The 20,752-nt window shown below is 45.5% G+C and overlaps 1 protein-coding gene across 1 annotated transcript in view; it reads right to left on the reverse strand.

Annotated features, from left to right (window-relative positions):
* Window positions 1-20,752, reverse strand: part of LOC138540775 (vitellogenin-A2-like) — a 111,637-nt gene that overhangs the window by 67,072 nt on the left and 23,813 nt on the right. The window contains exons 15-19 of the mRNA XM_069641709.1: window positions 14,818-14,919; window positions 13,711-13,830; window positions 13,433-13,622; window positions 13,207-13,300; window positions 9,762-9,947 (exon numbers count right to left, since the gene is read on the reverse strand). Of these exons, the coding sequence (XP_069497810.1) occupies window positions 9,762-9,947; window positions 13,207-13,300; window positions 13,433-13,622; window positions 13,711-13,830; window positions 14,818-14,919 (692 nt within the window). The remainder of the gene's footprint in view (window positions 1-9,761; window positions 9,948-13,206; window positions 13,301-13,432; window positions 13,623-13,710; window positions 13,831-14,817; window positions 14,920-20,752) is intronic.

Below are 20,752 nucleotides of genomic sequence, written 5' to 3' on the forward strand. Positions count from 1 at the left end.
GTTGCATTCCCCTTCATGGATCCTGTATTTACAATGGTCTTGAGTCAGGACCGGTAATGGGTGTACACCGGTCAATTTGAATCCTTTCTACAGTGCTTGCAATGTGTTTTCTGACTTCAACAAACCCCTGAGATACAGGGCATTAAAATAATCAACCTCACTAGCAGACACTCTTTGGTCTAAAGTTGCTCTTCTGCTTTACTTTTTTTCTCAAAGCTGCAATTTATTCAAGAGGTTTATATATGTTGTGTTACTGCAAATCTGGTCAGAATGGTCAATTTGAATATTCTAACTTTATTTTGGGCAGAGATTTAGTTTGGGGCCATTTTAAATTCAAGCTAAATCCAAGTTTTGATTACCTTTATTGGACTAAATGAAAGCATTATGCTAAAATGAAACTTCTAAATCATATGGTGGTCAGATAATGAGTAACAAAGAAATAAATACACACAGCTGGTTGAAATGTAATTTCTCAGCGAGGACAATGGCCTCCCTATGTTTGAGAAAATGTCTTCTTTGTTTCCAATGTATGGCCCTTGAGATAATGGGCTTTTCAAGACTGAATTCCTTGTATATGTTTTCCCGCAGCTAATGGAGGTTAAAGTGGGAAAATCCTTTGTCTTTTCTCCATGTAAAAGTGATGTCCAGCTCTGTGTATGTTGCTCTTTGTTTCTCATTTATTGTCCAGCCACCATATGATTAAGGAGCATCTGGGGCTTCGAAAGCTAATAGAACTATCATCTCAGCAGAATACTTTCAGTTAGTCTAAAAAAAAAAAGGTATCTTTATTTATTTTATTTAATGTGTTCCAGTATAAAACTTTACACATAACATCAAAAATATAAAATTACAAACAAAACACATATCATGTTAACAAAATTTCATAAAATTTCATAGAATCATCTATAAATCATACATAAAATCACAAATAAATACCATAACCATAACAAGCTTTACAAATTACTTATTTGATTAGTTAGTATTTTAACATTCAATTCCCCTCTCAGCCTTATAATTGAATGCTTCCAGCAATGCTAATATACTGCTTTCGTACCTATGACAGCAAACAGATTCTAAATCAACCTCATAACTCAATACATCCAGCAACCCTAATACTCTGCTTTCATATCTAGAGCATCATACTAATTCAGATGCAGTGCAAACCTTTCCCGGCTCCGAAAATAATTCATTATCCAGTAGCTTAGAGGCGATCAACCACAGTCTGTATAAGGTAGTCTGCAGCTTTTTATTCTGCGTATTGCAGCATCTTCGCTAAAAGTCATCAGTGCGAATGGAGCGAAGCTCATGCACGTACTCCCCCAAGTACGTCGTAAAGTGCGAGCCCATAGCTGGACACTCGGTTAGCACATGTTTTTGTGTTTCTATGGCTTGATGATGTTTACAAAGTCGGCAGATACGTTGGTCCCTCAGGATATTTATGGATCTTCCCAATATCTCCAGAACTGGTAACCTATTCAGCCGCAGTAGAAGTAAGAACCTACGAAGGTTCTTAGAAGGGCAGATAGTAAGATACCTTTTGGGTCACCTATATGTATACAACCTCTCGGTAATAAAACTGTAGGACTTCAGTGTAGACAGGGGTGAAATTCCTTCCGCAGTCCCAAAGTTCGATTTTCCTATGCACCTCTTTGACTATCATGTTTGGTTGGATAAAACACACTTTTAAAAGTTTTTAAAAAAAATATTTTATTTTTATCAAACGTTTGGAGCATGGAAAAGACAACAAATGACATGACATAAAGGCCATTGCATAAAAGTGACAGCATTCAACATAAATCATTCTGTTTGTGCTTAATTGGATTGACAGTACACAAAAAGAAGTGATCCCCCCAAAGACCCTGCACCGCCCGCATAGTGCGCTTACCCCAGAGATTCAAATGTTACATAGTTTCCACCAGGTACAAATAAAGTTTAGTTAGACGGGGTTCAAACGTCAACGCTGGGTGTTTAGTCATGTAGGGGAGCCCATATGGACAGAAATTGGTGGATCTTTCCATCCTTCACTGCCGTAACCTTCTGCGCCACCAGCACATCCCATACTTCAATCCACCATAAAGAGAGGTCAGGGCCTTCTGCAGACTTCCAGCGGTGGGCGATTGTATTGTGTGCAGCCAACCACAAATGCATCAGTAATTTCGCCCGAACCCCAGATGTAGGGTACATCTCCTCACAGCGGGCCCCCAAGTGCATAGTTTTGGGACAAATCGGGAGTTTGCTGCCAGTGATAGATTCTATTATCACCACAATGGTTTCCCAAAAGAAATAGATCAGAGGGCAGTCCTACCACATTCTTCCTCTCTTTATTCGTTCTATCACCTCTTGCTCTTTATTTCGCAAAGCATTGAAATTACACATGAGCCAGCAAGGCTGATTCTGTGTATCTAATGTCAATTTTCACTTTCTCAACTCTGTACTGTTTTTATAAATTTGCTATGTAAAAGCGCTTTGGATTAAGGCGCTATATAAACACTAAATAAATACAAATACAAATAAGAGCCTAGCGCCCCACAGTTTCGCCAGCAAGAGGGAAGTGTCGAAGCCTGGAAGTGATGTATCTGTACTGGGGGATAATGCCAGCGAAATAGCAGTTTTAAGGCACACTCATTGTTGGTCACGCATCTGGAGGAAGAGTATCCCCTGGCCCAAATATCTAACCACGATTGATCCTCCATCCGGTGGCCCAAGTCCCCCATCGGCTCTTGTGTTCAGGATGAGAAGCCAGCAGATCTACCCTCAGGAGTTTATATAGTTTGGAGCCCCTTTTTGTCCCTAGACCTTCCAAGGCCGTTAATTCAAGTGGGCTCAGAGTTTGTGTAGCCTTTTGCATTTTCTCTGAGTGTGTGATACAATGGCGCAGATGAGCATATGAGAACCTGTTTGCTTCCGAGAGTTGGAACGTCTCAAATGAGCGAGGTTGGCGTTCTTCGAATAGCTGTGTTAGCGTTTGAAGACCTCCTCGCCTCCAGCTCCCAATAGCTTCTGAGGGCATACCCGGCGAAAAGGCAGCTTTGCCAAAGATTGCAGACAATGGGCCCATGCCTCTAGGAATCTTTTTCTGTTTCAAAGCCTCGTCCCATGACCTCAGAGTGACCTTTGTTGACGAGATCAGATTCTGCCATTGTTTTCGTGTAGCATGGGGGAGAAAGGGCAGAAAATAAAGGGGGAGAGAGAGTTTGATCTCGGCCTATTTCGGTGAGGGAGAAAGGGACATCCACGTTAACAAGTGCGATATCTGTGCCGCTTCTGCATATTTATGTACGTCGGGCACCCCAATCCCCCCAATCGGGAACCGCCCATCATCACCCTTTTAGGGATCCTAGATTTCTTACCCTGCCATATAAATCCCAAGAGTTTAGATTGGAGATGGTCCAATACGTTTTTCCGGATTTTCACCGGGAGGGATGAATAAAAATAGAGGAGCTGAGGAAGTTAGTTCATTTTAACTGCTGTGATTCGGCCGATCAATGAAATCTTTTGGCCTGCCCATCTCTCTAGGTCCTTTTCTAGCGATTTGATGAGGGGGGGAAGTTAGCTACAAAGAGGTCCTTCTGGGAAGCCATGAGCCGAACTCCCAGATATTCGATGGATTTGGTATCCCAGCGTATTGGGCAGAGGGATTAAAGAGAAGAGGTATCCTGTCGGGATATCCCTAACCCCAAGGCCACCACTTTATTGAGAAGCCTGCTACTTGACCAAAAGATGGGAGTTCTTGAATATTAGTAATAGAGAGTAATACATCATCAGCATATAGGGATACCTTGTGAGGAGAATCCTGAATCATGACCCCTTGGATTGATACGTTACTATGTATACGTTGTGCCAGCAGTTCCATGATTAAGACGAACAACGGGGGTAGAGGGGCCAGCCCTGTCGTGTTCCGCACATGACAGGGATCGGGGATGATTGTTCCCAGTTAACCTAGAGTAAGATATTCAAGGAGGTATAGTTGGCTGCGATCATCCTTCTAAACCAGGGTCCAGAACAAAAGGCCTCTAAAGTTAAGTGCATAAAGGACCAGTCCACCTTGTCAAAGTCCTTAGTGCCATCTAGGGCTAAAACAGCTAATTTTCCATGGTTCATGGTGGCAGTCTCTATCAGGTTCAGAGCTCGTCTATTGTTATTCCCTGTCTTTCTTCCCAAGACAAAACCTGTTTGGTCTGCATTGATCAGTGTGGGAGCAGTTGGGCTAAGCGGTTTGCCAATACTTTCGATTAAATATTCGCATCAATATTCAACAGAGAAATTGGCCTATAGGAGGCTCAATCCCTCGGATCCTTACCGGGTTTTAATAAAAATATTGTGGTAGATAGGATATGATATGATATGGCATTTATAACGTGCCTATACACAAGTGTTTGCATAGAGATAGCCACACTACTCACCTCTCTGAAGGAATTAAAGAGGGCTGTTAAAGGAGGGAGCAGTTGGCTACTAAAGAGTTGATACCATTTTTGTAAAAATCCGTCAGGGCTAGGAGCTCTAGACTTCAAGGATCTTATTACCACCTCCACCTCTTCCTGCTGAATTGGGGCCTCTAGCTCCTCCTCCTCCCAGGACAGGCAAGGCAGGACAGCTTCCTCAATGTACCTTCTTTGGGTCAAGGTTGATCTAACCCAAGCTGACATTGTCTCCAGCAGGTGGGCTTTTGCTAATTATAGTTTAATCTGTTCCCCATATTGAGGTACCCCTTTTTGATCTTTAAGCCCTATGATAATGTCACATTTTCTAGAATGGGCCAATTTTCTTGCTAAGAGTTGGTTGGCTTTATTGCCTTTAGCATAGTATCTCTGTTTAATAGACATCAGAGACTGAGCCATCTCTTCAGCGTATACAGCCTCTAATTTATTACGGGCCATGCGAAGGGCTGAGTGGAGTTTAGGGGACCAATCCGTCTTATATTTACCCGCAATCTCTGAAATCTTTTGTTCAAGTTGGGCTTGGGTTTGTTTTTTCTGTTTGTGATAGATAGAGCTATTAAGACTCCCATGACAAGTGCTTTCATAGCGTCCCACATCATAGCTGGGGACATCAGTTCAGTGGGTTTCTCCCGAAAATAGTCCTTTATTGCTTTCGCCACCCCATCCCTCGAGGCCATATCGTTTAAGATTGGGTCATAAAGGCGCCATTGCGGTTTGTGAGGAGGGGCTGGATCCCAGGCTCTAACATGCAGAACGACCCGGTCATGGTCTGAGAGAACCCGGGGGCAATAGCCACTTTACCAATGAATGGCATAAGCTTGGTTGACGCCAAGATCAGATCTATACAGGAGGAGGAACGATGGACCGGTGAGAAAAAAGTGAAGTCCCGCTCTTCTGGGTGTAATACTCTCCAGGCGTCCACCACTCCCAGGGATTTGAAGAAATGGAGGATGCTCAGGGCGATTTTGAAATCTTTGGAGAAGGGAGCATGCGTTTTGTCCTTGTTAGGATAACAATCTGGCCCTCTAGAAAGGGGGGGAGATTGACTCTAGTTCCCTAAAGAAATGTTCTTGTCCTTCATTAGGGTGCACAGATCGAAATCAGTGAGTATAATTGACCCAAAAGACTACCTTTCACTCCAATATACCGGACTCCAGGGCCTCTAATAATGTCCAACTCTTCAAACTGGATGACTCTTGCCATCAGGATCGCTGTCCCCCAACCCCCTGTTTTAGACCCCCCCAGAGGCTAAGACTTGCTTAGGAAAGTCTCTGCTCCGGAGGCGTGTAGTCTACCAGGAGAAGATGGGTTTCCTGCAAAAAAGTCACTGTTCCCTCTAAATCCTTCAACCGCCTCAGGATAGATTTTTGTTTTACTGGAGAGTTCAAACCTTTTACATTTAGCGAAACAAAGTTCAAGTTCTGGTGAGGTACTGTCGGACTTTCCTCTTCCACAACCGGAAGTGGGGCGGGGTGGGTTATTAGGTGGGTTTTAGCCATCATCCAAAATAAGGGGATTTCTGATATCCTGCTCCAACCGAGGTTTTAACTGTGCAAACAGAAAGCAACAAAATATAGATTCCCAACAGTGAACTCCAGAACTTAAGGTTTCCAAAAACATCAGGCAAAGCACCCCAAGGATCTTCAAATGACATCCCCCTTGAGGTCAGGCGTTGGCCGTGTGAAGCCAATTTTAAGCTCTGTGCTGATCGTCACTCCCTCGGCGCCAATTGCCAGCACTTTAAATACCAATGAGAGACTAGTGGATCCCTTCAGCAACAGCATCTTTCTGGATCAAGTGTGTGGGAGAGGTTTTCCTGAATTGCGACTCATGATTTTGGTTGGAGGTCCTTGGCTTCCACTACAATGCCCGGCGGGGAGTCACCCCCCTTGTCCGGGGAGGTGGTTTCATTCAGGATCCCCTCTGCATCCTCCAGGCATGAAATCAACCGGGACACCCCCTTAAATGTGAACTGTATTGAAGTCGGAAACAGCCAACGATACCTGATCTTCTGGTCCCGCAAGAAAAGAGTTAGAGGCTGGAGAGCTCTGTGTTTCTGTATCATGCCGTTCGCTAGGTCCTGGAAAATCTACAGGTGGAGCCCTGAAAATTGAGCTTGTCCCGGGCGTGACCCACCAGCAGGATCTCTTGCTTTGTCGTGTAAAAGTGGACTTGGGCAATCACGTCCAGTGGATATTCCGACTCAAACCCCCTGCGAGTACGCAATCTGTGTGTGCGCTACAGTAAAAGCAGTGGTTTGTCGATATGTGGCAGGAGAGATTGAAACAAATCCCCTACATACTCTGTCAAATCTTGATCTTGGACTGATGAGGGCACTCCTCTAATCCGTAGATTATTTCTTCGAGTCCTGTTCTCCATGTCCTCTTGTTCATATTCCAGGATTTAATTCCTGTCCTCCAGGGTTCTGATTTTCCGTTGAACCTCCAGAAGAGTGGTTTCGTGGTCCTGGTCTTGTTCCTCCACGTCCCCAAGTCTTTGTTCCATTTCCACCACCCTCTGATTGGTGTGCTCTAATTTGGTAGAAAGTTCAGCCATGCAACTGCAGAACTCTGCTTGGATGTCAAGCATAAAGGATGGAATGTCCTCCTTGCTGGCCATTTGCCCAGTGGGGCCAACCGGAGCTCAACCTGGGGACTTTGCCAATTCTGGTTTCTTTCTTTTCTCCGCCGGGAGCAACATATTAGAAATGTCCACATTCTTTTGGGCCTTACAGTGTTTAGACATGATAACGTTCCACGATGTGGGATCCCACTTTCCTGGAGTTACCTTTGCTTATGATCTGCTGAGGTCCTTCAGGTGGATTATCCCTTATCAGGTGCCTGTGGGGGGAGTAGTAGGAAGTCACGTCACCGCGTGGTCCAGCAGGCATTTAGCTGCAGAGCTCAACAGTAGATGATTCCAGCTGGGGGCAGCAGATGAAGAGGTAGTCCCTCAATGGGACTCCGTGAAGTCTTCCACTGCAAGGGGAGCCCGGCCTAAGAAGAAGTCAGGGGGAGAAGGGCAGAGTTCCATGTGTCTGTGGTGCGGGGGTGCAGGAACCAAAAGGCCCCAGATGTCTCTGGCTCATGGCAGGTGATGGAGTAGCGCTGCAGGATATTGGTGCCACAGGAGGTGAGCGGGGGGAGGAGTCTGTGTTACTGCTCTACGCCTCAGGGTTCCAGGAGAGATCCTTCATGTCGCGCGGTGCCGGTCCCTCCCGGGGAAAGCGGTCTGCATAGGAGAAAGGTAGGTGCACCCCACCTGGCACTGCAAACTCACTGTGGTCTGGTCCGGTGGGGTAAAAGTCTGGCGGGTCGTTCTGTGATTGATGCCTCAAATGTGTTTATCTGTCTGACTACCAGGCTCATGCTCATAACAGGCAACAGAGTGATGCTGCTGGATATTGGTGCCCCAGGGAGGTGCGGGGGGAAGGAGCCAGTGTTACCGCTCTAAGCTTCAGCGCTCTAGGAGAGTTCTTTCACGTTGCGCGCTGCTAGCCCCTCCCGGGAAAATGCTCTGCACAGGAGGAAGGCATGAAACCCTCACCTGGTGCTGCAAACTCACAGTGATCTGGTCTGGTGGGGAGGAGGGCAAGCTGGTCATTCCGCAATCGATGCCTCAAACGTATCTTTGCTTCTGACTGCAAGTCAGCCTACTTCATGGCTGTCTGTGTATGGGTGTCCCCGGCAGGCTCAACTGAAGGCACTGCAGCGCAATCTTGACAATACGTTGTTGCCGCCGCAGGGTCGTGGGCCTCAGTGCCTGCTCTGGTCTCCGGGCTGCCACATTCCCCAAAAGCTGTCAGAAGTCAGAACTCACCTCACACATTCAAATCACCATTGCTGAGGGTCCGCTCCATAACACCAAGTGGGAAGTGCTATATTTTCACTCTCACAACGGATTTCACATGGAGGCCATTAATTGTTGTTTAATTGTTTTAGTGGCAGTTGACGTACTGCTGAGACTGGCCTTTCACACAGTGTGCTGACTGGCATCATCTATCAACTATAACTTAATAAGAATAATGATTAATGAATTTATTACGATATGTTATTACATTACATTTGACCTACAATACCAATAATATGTGCACGTTTTATAATCCAATGTTCCATGCATTACATCTTAAATATTGTTCTGTAACGTAATATAATAAACAGGATCACTTGTGATCCTGTTAAACTCCTCGCTGTCATGGATATGAAAACATATAATGCATTAAAAGGTTGTGTAGAAGTATGAAATTAATAATCAACAAATCAGGAGTTACAAATGAGCCGTGGTATACAAAATAAAGTGGCTAATTTGGGTAAATGAGAAGGTCCCATCTATCTATGATCACACAGACAGATTGAACATTTACAAATAAGAGAAACCAGTTATATGCTGTCCCGGAACATCTCTCTAAGGGTTTTCAAAAGAAAAGATCCAGACATCATTAAAAACAGCCAAACACGATACAGTGAAGGCTAAGAAAGAAGGGATGGACACTACGAATACCAGTGACTGTGATCTAAGGGAGAGAAGGAAGGACTGAGGCCCATGACCTAATGAAAGCCCAAATGATTTCTGAAATCCCAAAACCACATCCCATTGATTCAGTCAAAACCTAATCATTGTTCTGTTTGGTGCAAAAGAAAAAAAATCAACTTGTATATGTTTTCGAGTCATCTGTTGATCCCTCGGCTGTGGAAAGTTGGAGTTGGCTGTTATATAGGTTCACCATCATCTTGAAAAGAAAGGATACATCTTGTTGAGGCCTAACTAGACTTTACTTGGGCAATGATGTTATCATGATGGAAGATGGATTTCAAGATTGATTGCTTGGCTTGCCGTCACAGCCACTTTCAAATTATGAGAATTATCGGGACAGGAAATGGGACAAGCACCTTGGCAATACAGGATTCCAGGCCAGAGTTAAAATGGCTGCTAGGATCTGCTTCAATGAAGCTTGTTGAAAAAGGCAAGGGATGAAGGACAGTGAGATCAAGAGTGCACTTTTGTAGAGGAAAACTAATAGTTGGGGACTCTTTTTGATTGGCCATATATTTATGTTGATTCTCTTAAAATGTTACAAATTATCTTAAATATTTCTGCTACTGCTATTAATGAAAGAATACTTTAGCTGCATCCACATTAAATATCTACCATATGAAAGCATTGTAAGGGAGTACATATGATAATTGTGAAACCATGTATGTATTCCTATCACTGGTTCTAATTGTATATGTTAATTGTGTTCCATTTTCAACAATGCAATTTACCCAAGTAAATCAAGTACAAATAACTTTATATTTCCTAAAAAAGAAATGAAGATGTTACCTTATAGCAAAGAGTTCATTCTCCTGCTGACATGGTGTGGTCTCAATCTTGATGTTTTGGGCTTTCATGTCGATCTTGGCTGAAAATTTCATTGGAAGCTTGGTACGGACCTTGGCATGAAACTCGATTCCAGCCTGGATGAGGTGGGTGTTGATCCCCATCATTGCCACTGTGTGTTTATTCATGCTAAAATAGACAACAAAGGCACTTATCATATGCTGCATGGAAAATTGGTGATATTACAATATGTCCCTTGAATTGTCTCTGATTCATCAGAACAATCATATCCACAGCTGGTGAGATTCTGAGCCTGCATTTCAAACTTGTGATATTCCGGAGTCGGACCAAACAGAAATGTTTTTAAAACTCATAGTGTTGCCCCCTTTAAATTCTAATAGCTATACAGTCTTTTTCCAAACAGATGTTTGGAATTGGATTTATGATCACCAGAAACAAAGACTTGTATCTATCACATTGCAAAGAACGTGAGCTGTAACTGGTGATCAATGCCCACTTCACTGTGACCTGTAACTGGTGATCGATGCCTGCATGCCCTGCCTTCGATCCCAGAGGTAATTGGATCTTGTATCTCCGTGTGTTCAGTGACTGAAAAATGATTTCCCCTGCCCCAGAAGCCACTGAACGTTTGCCAATCCACATTGTTAAACGTGCCCTTTCTTCACTGCCTCTCACCATGAATTTCCTTGTTGCGGAATTCTTTCTTGCTTGGACCTCGTCTGGTGGGTCATGCTTTAACTTACATGTCTTTCTTTCCCACTATAAAATGGTCCCTGCACTCGCCTTACAAGATCTCTTCCCTTCTCTGGCCCACTGTCCTTCTTTGCTTTTCAAGCTCCGGGGCAGCCTTTGCAAAGCTATGACTTGCCAACCTCATATTTGCAAATAGTTTTAATAGTGTGTGTCCGAGGAGCAGCAAGTCAGCATCCATTACCCAACTAGGACCCCCCAATGCTTTTTTAGTTTTGGCATTGGACTGTTGCTTTAAGCCGAATGGCAAAAGTCTTTTTTCACTCTCACATCTGTCAACAGAACTTTGTGTGCAACACACAGCTCATCGACCATGGCCACATGACCTTTTCTTTTTTTTAAGCAATGTCCTCTTTTTGCCACAAACCCACCATGTTGCTAATGGCAATACACGTCTGAGAGTGGAGTGGGCCTGCCAAATCAAGTTAACACTGAGTGGGGCGTTTTACCAGTCAGTTTATGCACCCATGGTATATTGTCCTGAAAGCAATGCTGCTGTTTTCTGAATGTTTATTCTGCCCTGCTTACTTAATTGCGGCCTATCTCTGTATGTCATCCATGTGCTGCCAGTACACTGACCTTAAAAAGCTTGAAACCAGTGCACGGTGCACACATAATCGTATTCACTGTAAAAGAGATTTTATAACCTGCAAAAATGATGGCTTTACCAATATCCGACGGAAGGTCTTTCCAGATTAACTGAGCTTCCTGTGAAACACTTTCACCCTAATGCTTTGCTAACTGATAAGGGCATGCCTCCAGCAGATAGTCATTGACTGACTTTAGGAGTTCCATTCGGCATGCAGAGAGGACAGACCAACACATTAAGGATGGTGTGCCTAAGGCGAGACATTTTGATGATAGATCTAGATTTCACTTTAGAAATGTCATGATATTCAATGCAGAAGGTCGTCAAAAGAGTGGGAGCATTCTAGGAGGGTCCTCACCCTCATGAGCCCTTTTAGCCCACACCTCAGAGGGCAGGTGCAGATATATAAAACCATTCAGCATTGTCCCATCCACACTGATGTGATTTTAGCAGTAACCTTCAGCCCTATGAGAGGTTACCAACGCAACCAATGGCTGTGAAGTACATGACTGGGAGCCTCAGTTTCACATCCCAGAGTTATCCATGTGGGAACACAAAATGTTTCTCATGCCTTGTGTCATGCACAATTAACAGGTGCCTGGGAACATCAATGTTGATTTGTATGCTTCTGTGATTTGACCTATGAACACCCGGCATTCATAGTCGCTTTTACATTTTTATTGTTAGCGCCACTTGTCATCCACTGTGATGTTGCCTCGTGTCTGGAGCATTCGGTCAAACCTACATGTTGAAGACATCTCTGAAATGGCCACCATTGGATTTTGGTCTGGTACCTAAGCTTTATTCCCTACTTTTTGTCTGCAATTCTGGATACAGTGGTCTGGTTTTGTGGTATGCATCGTCTTCACAAGAACCCGTCTGTGATGCGGCCAGCATTGTTCACGATGTCAAGATACCAGACATTATCAGAAACTATTCATCACCTCTTCTCCACTGTTTTCCAGACATTGTAGGTCATTCCCAGAAAATGGCCACTTACTTAACAAACAGTTGTCATTATCATTGATATTATTAACAGAAAATACATCTCTTTTACAAAATGAGCAAAAAAGAACCAGATGCCATCCAGAAATCATGTTTTAATTCAGACTGTTACTCCTCAGCAACCTCACCAGAACAAGGAATGGGTCATGATTTTTGTAAAATGACCCACCCCCAGGTTGTTGCAAGGAATCAGGCTATAAGTTGAGGACGCATCATTATCAAAAGCGATCATGACTCCTACCAATGTCTATAAGGCTATTAGCCCATGGAGTCATCAAGGAAAGAGGTGGCAGCTGGCGCAAAAGGGTTCATATCCTTGCTTTGACTCCATCATCAAGGGCAGAGGTCCAGGGTGGAAGCTGGGTCAAAGGATTCATGCCCTTGCTTAGTCTCCTCCCACAAGGACAGGGGTACCAGGGTGACAGCTCAGACAAAGGGTTCATGCCCTTGCTTTGACTCCTTAGGCATTGAGGAGAGAGGTACTTGGGTGATAGCTGAGTCAAAGGGTTCATGCCCTTGCTTTGACTCCTTAGGCATTGAGGAGAGAGGTACTTGGGTGTTAGCTGAGACAAAGGGTTCATGCCCTTGCTTTGACTCCTTCTTTATCAAAGGACAGAGGTACCAGGGAGACAGCTGAGACAAGGATTCATACCTTTGCTTTGACTCCTTCATCAACAAGGACAGAGGTACCAGCTAGACAGCTGACACAAAGGGTTCATGCCCTTGGTTTGAGGAACTTTATGATTTTTGTCTATGAAAGAAACGTCTTTTAAAATCTTTTAAAATCTCATCAAGCAGAAGAAAGTTTCCTCTAACATAAAAAGAAATAAACACCCCTTTAAAGTCAATAGCTGTAACGCTATGTTTCAGCATGTCATCTAGGGAAAGCCCACATGTAGAAGAAAAGGCACGGTTCTTAAGTGGTTAAAGCTAAGTCCTTGGATCAGCCGGGATATGTAGCACAACCCTCTGCAATTTAGATATTTTCTCATTCCTAACTCTAGCAATGTCCTCATCATCTAATGGTTGTCATTGTCTCTAGATTGGAAAACAAGCAAAAAAAATGTGTATATTGTAACTGACCTGACAGCGATATCAGCATGAAACTGAATGTTAGACTGCAGAAGCTGAGCAACACTGAAATCCGAGGATGGAGAGGGGGTCGCCTTCATGTCAGCTGTGAAAGACAAACGTTAGTAAATACATTGAAAACTAGGAACTTGATATGATTCATGGTCCACCTCATAATTGATAAGAACTTACGATGAAGGCACCTTTAATAATAATTAAGGATATAATGAAAACCTACTGTTTATAGCAGCATTGGCCACAGCAGCGACATATATGCTGAATTCCATGGGCAGACCAACGCAGGTGGGAACCACCTGCCGAACTTCAGCTGCCAGCACTGGTTGGGCATATTGTGCTGTGACACTGTTGAGAAGCTTGTTTATGACAGTTTTCACCATGCTGTGTCTTGCTATGGGTTCATTGAGAGCCTGTGAACGGACAAAGAATCAGTGGGCTCAGTGAGTGAGGGAGCCTGGCATAGGCAGCAATCAAAGGGTGGAATAGGGCAGAGTTTACCTTGATTGCACTTTGAATGGATTCCTTGTTAATATCGGTGAAGGCGACCTCCTGGCCTAATAGCCTGAAACGTGCTGCTATGAGTGGGACATCTGATGGTAGTCCTTTATAGCCCATCAGCTGTGGAAAGGAAGTAAGAAGTACCTTTCAGTTATGGATGAAGAGAAAACATGTTTTAAGTAAGAAGGTTACAGAGTGCTAGGCAATTTATCTAAGTTTGGGGAAAGCAGAGAGATGGGCAGGGCGTTCTCTTGTGGGCCTCATGTTAGAGAAGTGGTTGTAGGTCTTCACTGCACTATCCTACTTTCACCAGCAAAACTCTGGTGCCTGATTGGCTTAATTGGGAAACAAAGGCACAAGGCAGGGTTTATAAGGGGGCAGAATTAAGGTCTCGGCCAATGTAGTTCCCTTGCGAAAATGTGATTCTTACCAGGTGTGGCTGGTGATTGCAATTTGTCATCTTTATGTTAAATAATGATTGGTTGTATTCCTGAAATATCCGATTATCTTGACTTATCAATATGGCATTCAATGTTTGTGGATATTATCAGTTCACAATTTGAGAAAATCAACACACACGAAGGATAATAATAAAAAACTCAGAACAGGAACACACCAAATAATAATGAAATTTTGATAAAATAACGTCCCTCCTACAAGATATTCTTTGCCAAGGTGTACATGTAAATATGTCATTGTTATACATGTAAATAGTGTTTCAATTCCCATCAACAAAATAGGGATTGCATCTTTTTTGTGAGTCGATTTTTGTTTATGAAAAGTGGAAAATAGTTCTGTAGTTTGTAATGGTGGCTAAATGAAGCCGTTTGATTTTTTTTTGGTTGTGGAGGAATGAGAATATTCATCTAGATGGCAGCCATTTTGAGAGTTTAAGAGGGGATCACAGGAGAACTTCCCTTTGCTGATATTCTCAGTCAGTGGTCAATATTTGCAGAAATGGGTTTCATCGCTGCTGCCCTCCCCTGATGGAATAGGGACTGAGCGAGGAGCGCACAGGGTAAAGAGCTATAGTCATTCATGGACTTACTGTCATTATTATCTATTTATATAAACAATAAATTCAACAAATGTGCTGCAAAAGCTCACCGTCTTTGCAATCTGAGAGATCTTCTTGCGCATCGGATATTCTGCGAATGGAATATTTTGTTTCCTCAAAGTTTCTTCCAGGCCTTCTGCCTGCAGACCGACCTGTTGACAAATATTAAAATGCAAGATTTTAAATTAATCTCTTAATGATCAGACCATCATTGATCACCATTAGGCATACTTGAGAAGTTGGTCCATTTTATATTTAGGTGCGAAGGAGGTGTGGTCATGTGAGTACGACATTGGGCTTTCTTGGGTGAGACATCACTTTAGCTTGCAATGGTTTAGTTTAATCAACTGCTATTGATTCATGCTCAGGAAATATATGTCTTGGTATAGAACTGGGTGATTAATACGATTTTTTCCTCTTTTTGGAGCCCATGTTGGCTGACTCCTGACTGCAGCCCTGACAACAACTACAGATAGGCACCTGTTGGCCCGTGCATCACATCTGCAAATGAGGTAGGAGGGCCCAGGCAGAAATATATGGAAAAAAGAAAATGTGTTTGCTGAAATGTGTGCTTTTGTCAAATTTAAAAACTAAAAAGAACAAAAAGGATACCCGGATAATTTCTTTTTATCCTGCAACCTTTCCTTGTTTAACAACATCCTGCCTGTGGCCTGCCAAGCTCACTACTGAGGCCAGTGCCATATGAGGAGGCCTTCTCTGCTGCCTCATGGCTTCTTACAAATAGCTGCTGCTTTTTCCTGTCTATGAAAGGCCCACACTGCAGTCCCCACCATCTGCCTCCTGCCTGCCATTGGCCACCTGCAATCCTTATTGGCCTATGGTGGACCGGCAGGCTTTTATCCGGCCCACCCCTTCAAAGGCCCACTTCCTGAATGAAAATCTCTGCCCTTGCATTTCCCTCTTTTTGGAGCCCGTGTTGGCTGACTCCTGACTGCAGCCCTACAGATGGGCACCTGTTGAACGTGCATTGCATCTGCAAATGAGGTAGGAGGACCCAGGCAGAAATATATTGAAAAAAAAATGCGTTTGCTGAAATTTGTGCTTTTGTCAAATTTTGAAAAAACCAAGAAAAAAAAGGATACCCGGATCATTTTTTTTAAATATCCTGCAAGCTTTCCTTGTTTAACAACATCCTGCTTGATGTCCGCGAGCTCACTACCGAGGCCAGTACCACATGAAGAGGCCTTCTCTGCTGCCTAGTGGCTTCTTAAAAATGGCAGACGATTGTTCCTATCTATGAAAGGCACACACTGCAGTCACCAGCCTCTGCCTCCTGACTGCAATTGGCCACCTACAACCCTTATTAGCCTATAGTGGACCGGCAGGCCCACCCCTTCAAAGGCCCACTTTCGAAGGCCCTGTCTGCTCCCTGTATGTTGCCTGGCTGGGTCTGTGGGTCCTCTCCCGACCCCAACGTGCACATGGAGGCTGAGGAAAACTCCATGTTCTTTGGAAACACTGAAACATTGGACCACCTAACATTTCTTTGAAGGTCAGTTCCCTATCTATCCTCTCGATCCCTTCCTTCACATGTATGGAACTGTTCAACCCTCACGTCACCTCTACTGGATTTATACTAACTTGTCCTCCTGAAAATCGTGTTTAGCCTGCCCAGTAGCTGCATGTATTCCTCCTGTCCTGCTGAAAATCGAATTTTGCCTGGTCAGTTGCTGTATGTATTTCTCCTGTCCTGCTGAACATCAAATTTAGTGGTGCCTTGTAGCTGCTGTGTTCCTCACAAGCTGGCACGCATCCCTCTGTCTCCCCCCTCCTCCCTTGTGCCCAGTGGTTGAAGTGGGAGGGAGCGGTTGGGAGCGGTGCTCCTCTACTTTTATTTTTTAAGCCTTACTGTTCCTATACTTTTATTCTAAAAAGAAAATGTTCTGGGAATGGTTTAGCTTTAAAAAAAAAGTTTAGGAAGAAGTTGAAACGGCAGGTGTGTTTGGGGGTTTGGATTGTGTCTGGGAGGGGGCATGGAAATGGTGTTTGTGGAGAGCAGAGGCAGTCCTGCGGGGAACATAATTCCACTACTTCTTTTTGTACACTTTGACCACTGCTTGTGCCCCCTACCTCTCCCTATCTCCAAGTGCATCTGTTCTTCTGACTGGTACGTGTCTCCCACCCTTCACTGCAGCCAACCATGTCGCTATCTCTATCTCCTATCCTCACCAACTGCTTTAATATCTCCTATCCTTCTCCTATCACTAAATCTGTCCGGAAGAAACTTAAGAAGGACACTCTGGCCTCCAGCCCAGGCCTTCCTATTGCAGACACCTATGTCACGGCTTCTGCCACAGACACTATCACTGACGACATGGTCGACTTTCTCCTATCACTTCTTCTCCCTTTAATAATGGCACTCGCTGTGAGGTTCACCTTGACCTCTTCCCCATTTCCAGCGTCATCATTAGTGTTTATCTCAATGGAACCATCATGGTTCAGGGTCCTCAACCCAACCTTCTTCTCTTCGACAGGCTCCTCCCTCGCCTCTCTAACCTCACCTCTCCCTCGGTCCAGGCTCCCTTGCCTTCTGTGCCTTCTTCCTCCCCTGCACAGGCTCCCTTGCCTTCTGTGTCTTCCTCCTCCTCTGCACAGGCTCCATTGCCTTCTGTGCCTTCTCCCTCCTCTGTACAGGCTCCCCTGCCTTGCCACACTGTCCCAGCTACCTTGACGGCCTTGGCTCCCCCACCATCCTCCACTAATCCCCCTGGCCCACTTGCCACCCTCTGGGGGGACCGCCGTCCCCTGTGCCCTCCCGAGGAAGACCCTCAAAGATGGCAAGCTGTTCCACATTGCCACTATCAACACTAGCTCTGCTGTCAAACACTCGACTTACATCTGTAACCTCCTCGAACTCATGGATCTCGATGCCCTGGCCATCACTGAGACTTCAAGGTGAGCTCCATTACAGGCTTTGACAAACGCCTCCCGGAAGGCTACAAAAACCACTCTGCGCCCAGGCCTAAGATGTCAGGTGGAGAGGATACCTGTGTCCATCATCCCTGCTCAGGCCCACTCCTCCTTCGAGTGCCTAGTTTGCAGACTCTTACTATCCCCAAAATCTTCTCTCATTATGGCCACCTTCTATCGGCCACCAGGTCAGTCCTCTCTCTTCCTCTTGGAATGGGCTGCCCTGGTCTCCTCCTTACTCTCCTCCTCCTCTCAACACCTCCTGATGGGTGATCTGAACATCCATCTGGACTCTCCTGACTCCTCTGGTCTCCTCCTTACTCTCCTCCTCCTCTCAACACCTCCTGATGGGTGATCTGAACATCCATCTGGACTCTCCTGACTCCTCAGGTCCTTTCCGCAACCTTTGCAACTTTTTCGCCCTTTCTATCCTTCCCTCTGGCACACCACAGGCCACACCTTGGAGCTCTCATCTCTACTGACATCCCTCTCTCTATCCCTCCCACTACCTCCCTTTCTTGGGCTGACCACTCTCTACTCTATACACACCTAAAGCTCTCCTCTCCTCTTGCAGCAATACATCCAGCAGGTCCACTGGGCTTCAAAGTTACCAGACCCATGAAAAAAGTGACAGTGGCTGCTTTTGCCTCCTCCTATTCTCCTCCACCTACTCCCTCGGCTAAATTACACCCTGACAGAGCCCTTGCTAACCTCAATCTCTCTATCGCCAACACCCTTCACACTCTTGCCCCTGTCATGAGGGTCCAACTGAAGCCTTCCAAAAAGTGCAACTCTTGGTACGACTCTGACCTGGCTGCCCTTAAACGCAAGTGTAGGGCAGCTGAGCGGAAATGGAATGCGTTGGGCGAACTATCTGACAAACTGGCCTGCCGCATCCTTCAAAGGCATTTTCGACTCTGCATCCGCACCAAGAAAAGAGTCTTTATTCAAGCCTGCATCTCCGCAGCATCAAACAACACGGCCAAACTCTTCACAGTCTGCAAAGAGCTAGCCAATCCTGCAACTCTTCTGCCACACCCACCCAGGACCTTTGGCCAGGGCTACACACTTCACCACAAAAACCCAAGTCATCCTTTCCACCATCCCTTAAACACCACAGCATACAGCAACACTGGAGCCTCCCTTGGCCCCCCACTCCACTTACCCTCTCCTCTCTCTCACCTGTCACACCGGACGAGGTTACCAGACAGGTCACATCTATGAGGTCTTCATCTAAACAGGTGGAACACTACCCCTCAAAAACCATTAAAGACAATATCGACTTCCTCACCCCAGCCTTAGCTGATCTCTGCAATCTCACCTTCTCCACTGGAGTTTTCCCAACTGCACTGAAGCACTCCCTTGTGCACCCTCAGCTAAAAAAAATGCTGCCAACCCCTCCATTCTGGCAAACTACCACCCTATCTCCATCACTCCCTTCCTGGGCAAACTCCCGGAGAAACCGGCTATCTCTCAACTGACCCTACACACTGAATCTCTTGGTTGCTTCCACGACCATGAATCTGGCTTTAGAGCATCCAGAGGCACGGAAAGTGCTCTTCTGAACAACTGTGAAGACCTGCTCCCAAATCTTGACTCTAATACCTCATCTATCCTAATTCTTCTTGGCCTCTCCTCTGCCTTCGACACGTTTAACCACAACATCCTGATTGCACGTCTCCGTGACACCCTGGGAATCACAAGTCAGGCACTGGCGTGGTTAACCTCCTTCTTCTCCGACCGCCCATCCCAGGCGGAACTTGAAGCCTTTCATGCCACTATCACCCTCTCAACCTGTGCTGCTCCCCAGGGTTCTAACCTATCCCCCTGGTTCTTCAATGTCTATATGGCTGCCCTTTGATTGCCACCTTCACCCCTAACTTCCAGTGCTGTGCGGATGACACACAACTATCTTTCAGGCAACCCTCAGCTGCCTCCTCCTCCTCGCTCATATCTGACTGGCTGTCCGCTATTCAGTCATGGTGTGCTGCAAACAACCTCTGCCTCAAAGGCACTAAGAATGAGATTGTTCGTATTGGGAACCCTGTTCCCGCTTTCCCACTTTCCCTCTGGCCGAGCCACCCTTGGCCCCGTACCTGCACCCACCTGCAAAGCAAGAAACCTTGGGGTCATCTTTGATTCCACCCTCTCCTTCTCCACTCACATTTCAGGCATCTCTAAAAAGTCTAACTATCAGCTACACCTCCTCAGAGGTACTCTACCCTTTCTCACTTTCCCCCAGAGGCTCACTGTCTCCAGAGCCCTGGTTTTCACCAGGCTGGACTATTGCAACAGTCTCTTCCTCAACCTCCTTTCTTCTGTCCTGCACCCTCTTCAACTCATCCAGAACAGAACTGCAAGACTTATTTTTGACCGCAAGCTTAGGAACCGCATCATTCCGGCGCTGAAATCCCTCCACTTGCTTCCTGTGGCTGCAAGGATCAAATTCAAGACCCTTTGCATTGTCCACAAGGCTTTCTGGGGCCTGGGACCCAACTACCTTCAATGCTGCCTACCTAAATACTGTCCCTCATGAGCCCTCCGCTCATCTACCTCCAACCTTCTGCGAGTGAGCTGGTTCTCCAAGCAGAGACTTGGTGAGAGATCCTTAACCTCAGCTAATGCCTTGTTCTGGAATAGCCTCCCTGCCGCCCTTTGTCTTGAGCCGGATCTCTAGAAATTCCGGAAACTCCTCGAGACCTTCCTAGTCTCCTCTTCCCTTTCTCTCTCTCTACCCTGCTAACCTAGGGCTCTGTCCTTTCCCTCTCTCCCTCCTATTCGTACAACATGCTGACTGGCCACCTGGTCTACCTCAGAGTCTCACTGGTCCCCGGCACCCCTGCCAGTCCTCTCTCGCACTTGCCTCATGGCCCTTCACCCTACCCATATTCAACGCACTGAGAAATGAACCCAAGAGTGTGGTTCTCTCTGCAATTACCCCAGTCTCAACCGACCGGGTGCACTTCACCCTCCCCTCCCTGTGACCTTCTGTGCACTTGCTTGATCCGTACGCACCACGCCTGAAGATCGTCTGCCTGTTTCTCCCGTCTTCAC

The sequence above is a fragment of the Ambystoma mexicanum genome, chromosome 1q (assembly GCF_040938575.1).
Source record: "Ambystoma mexicanum isolate Mex_15411 chromosome 1q, UKY_AmexF1_1, whole genome shotgun sequence".
In the NCBI taxonomy this organism is placed as follows: Eukaryota; Metazoa; Chordata; class Amphibia; order Caudata; family Ambystomatidae; genus Ambystoma; species Ambystoma mexicanum.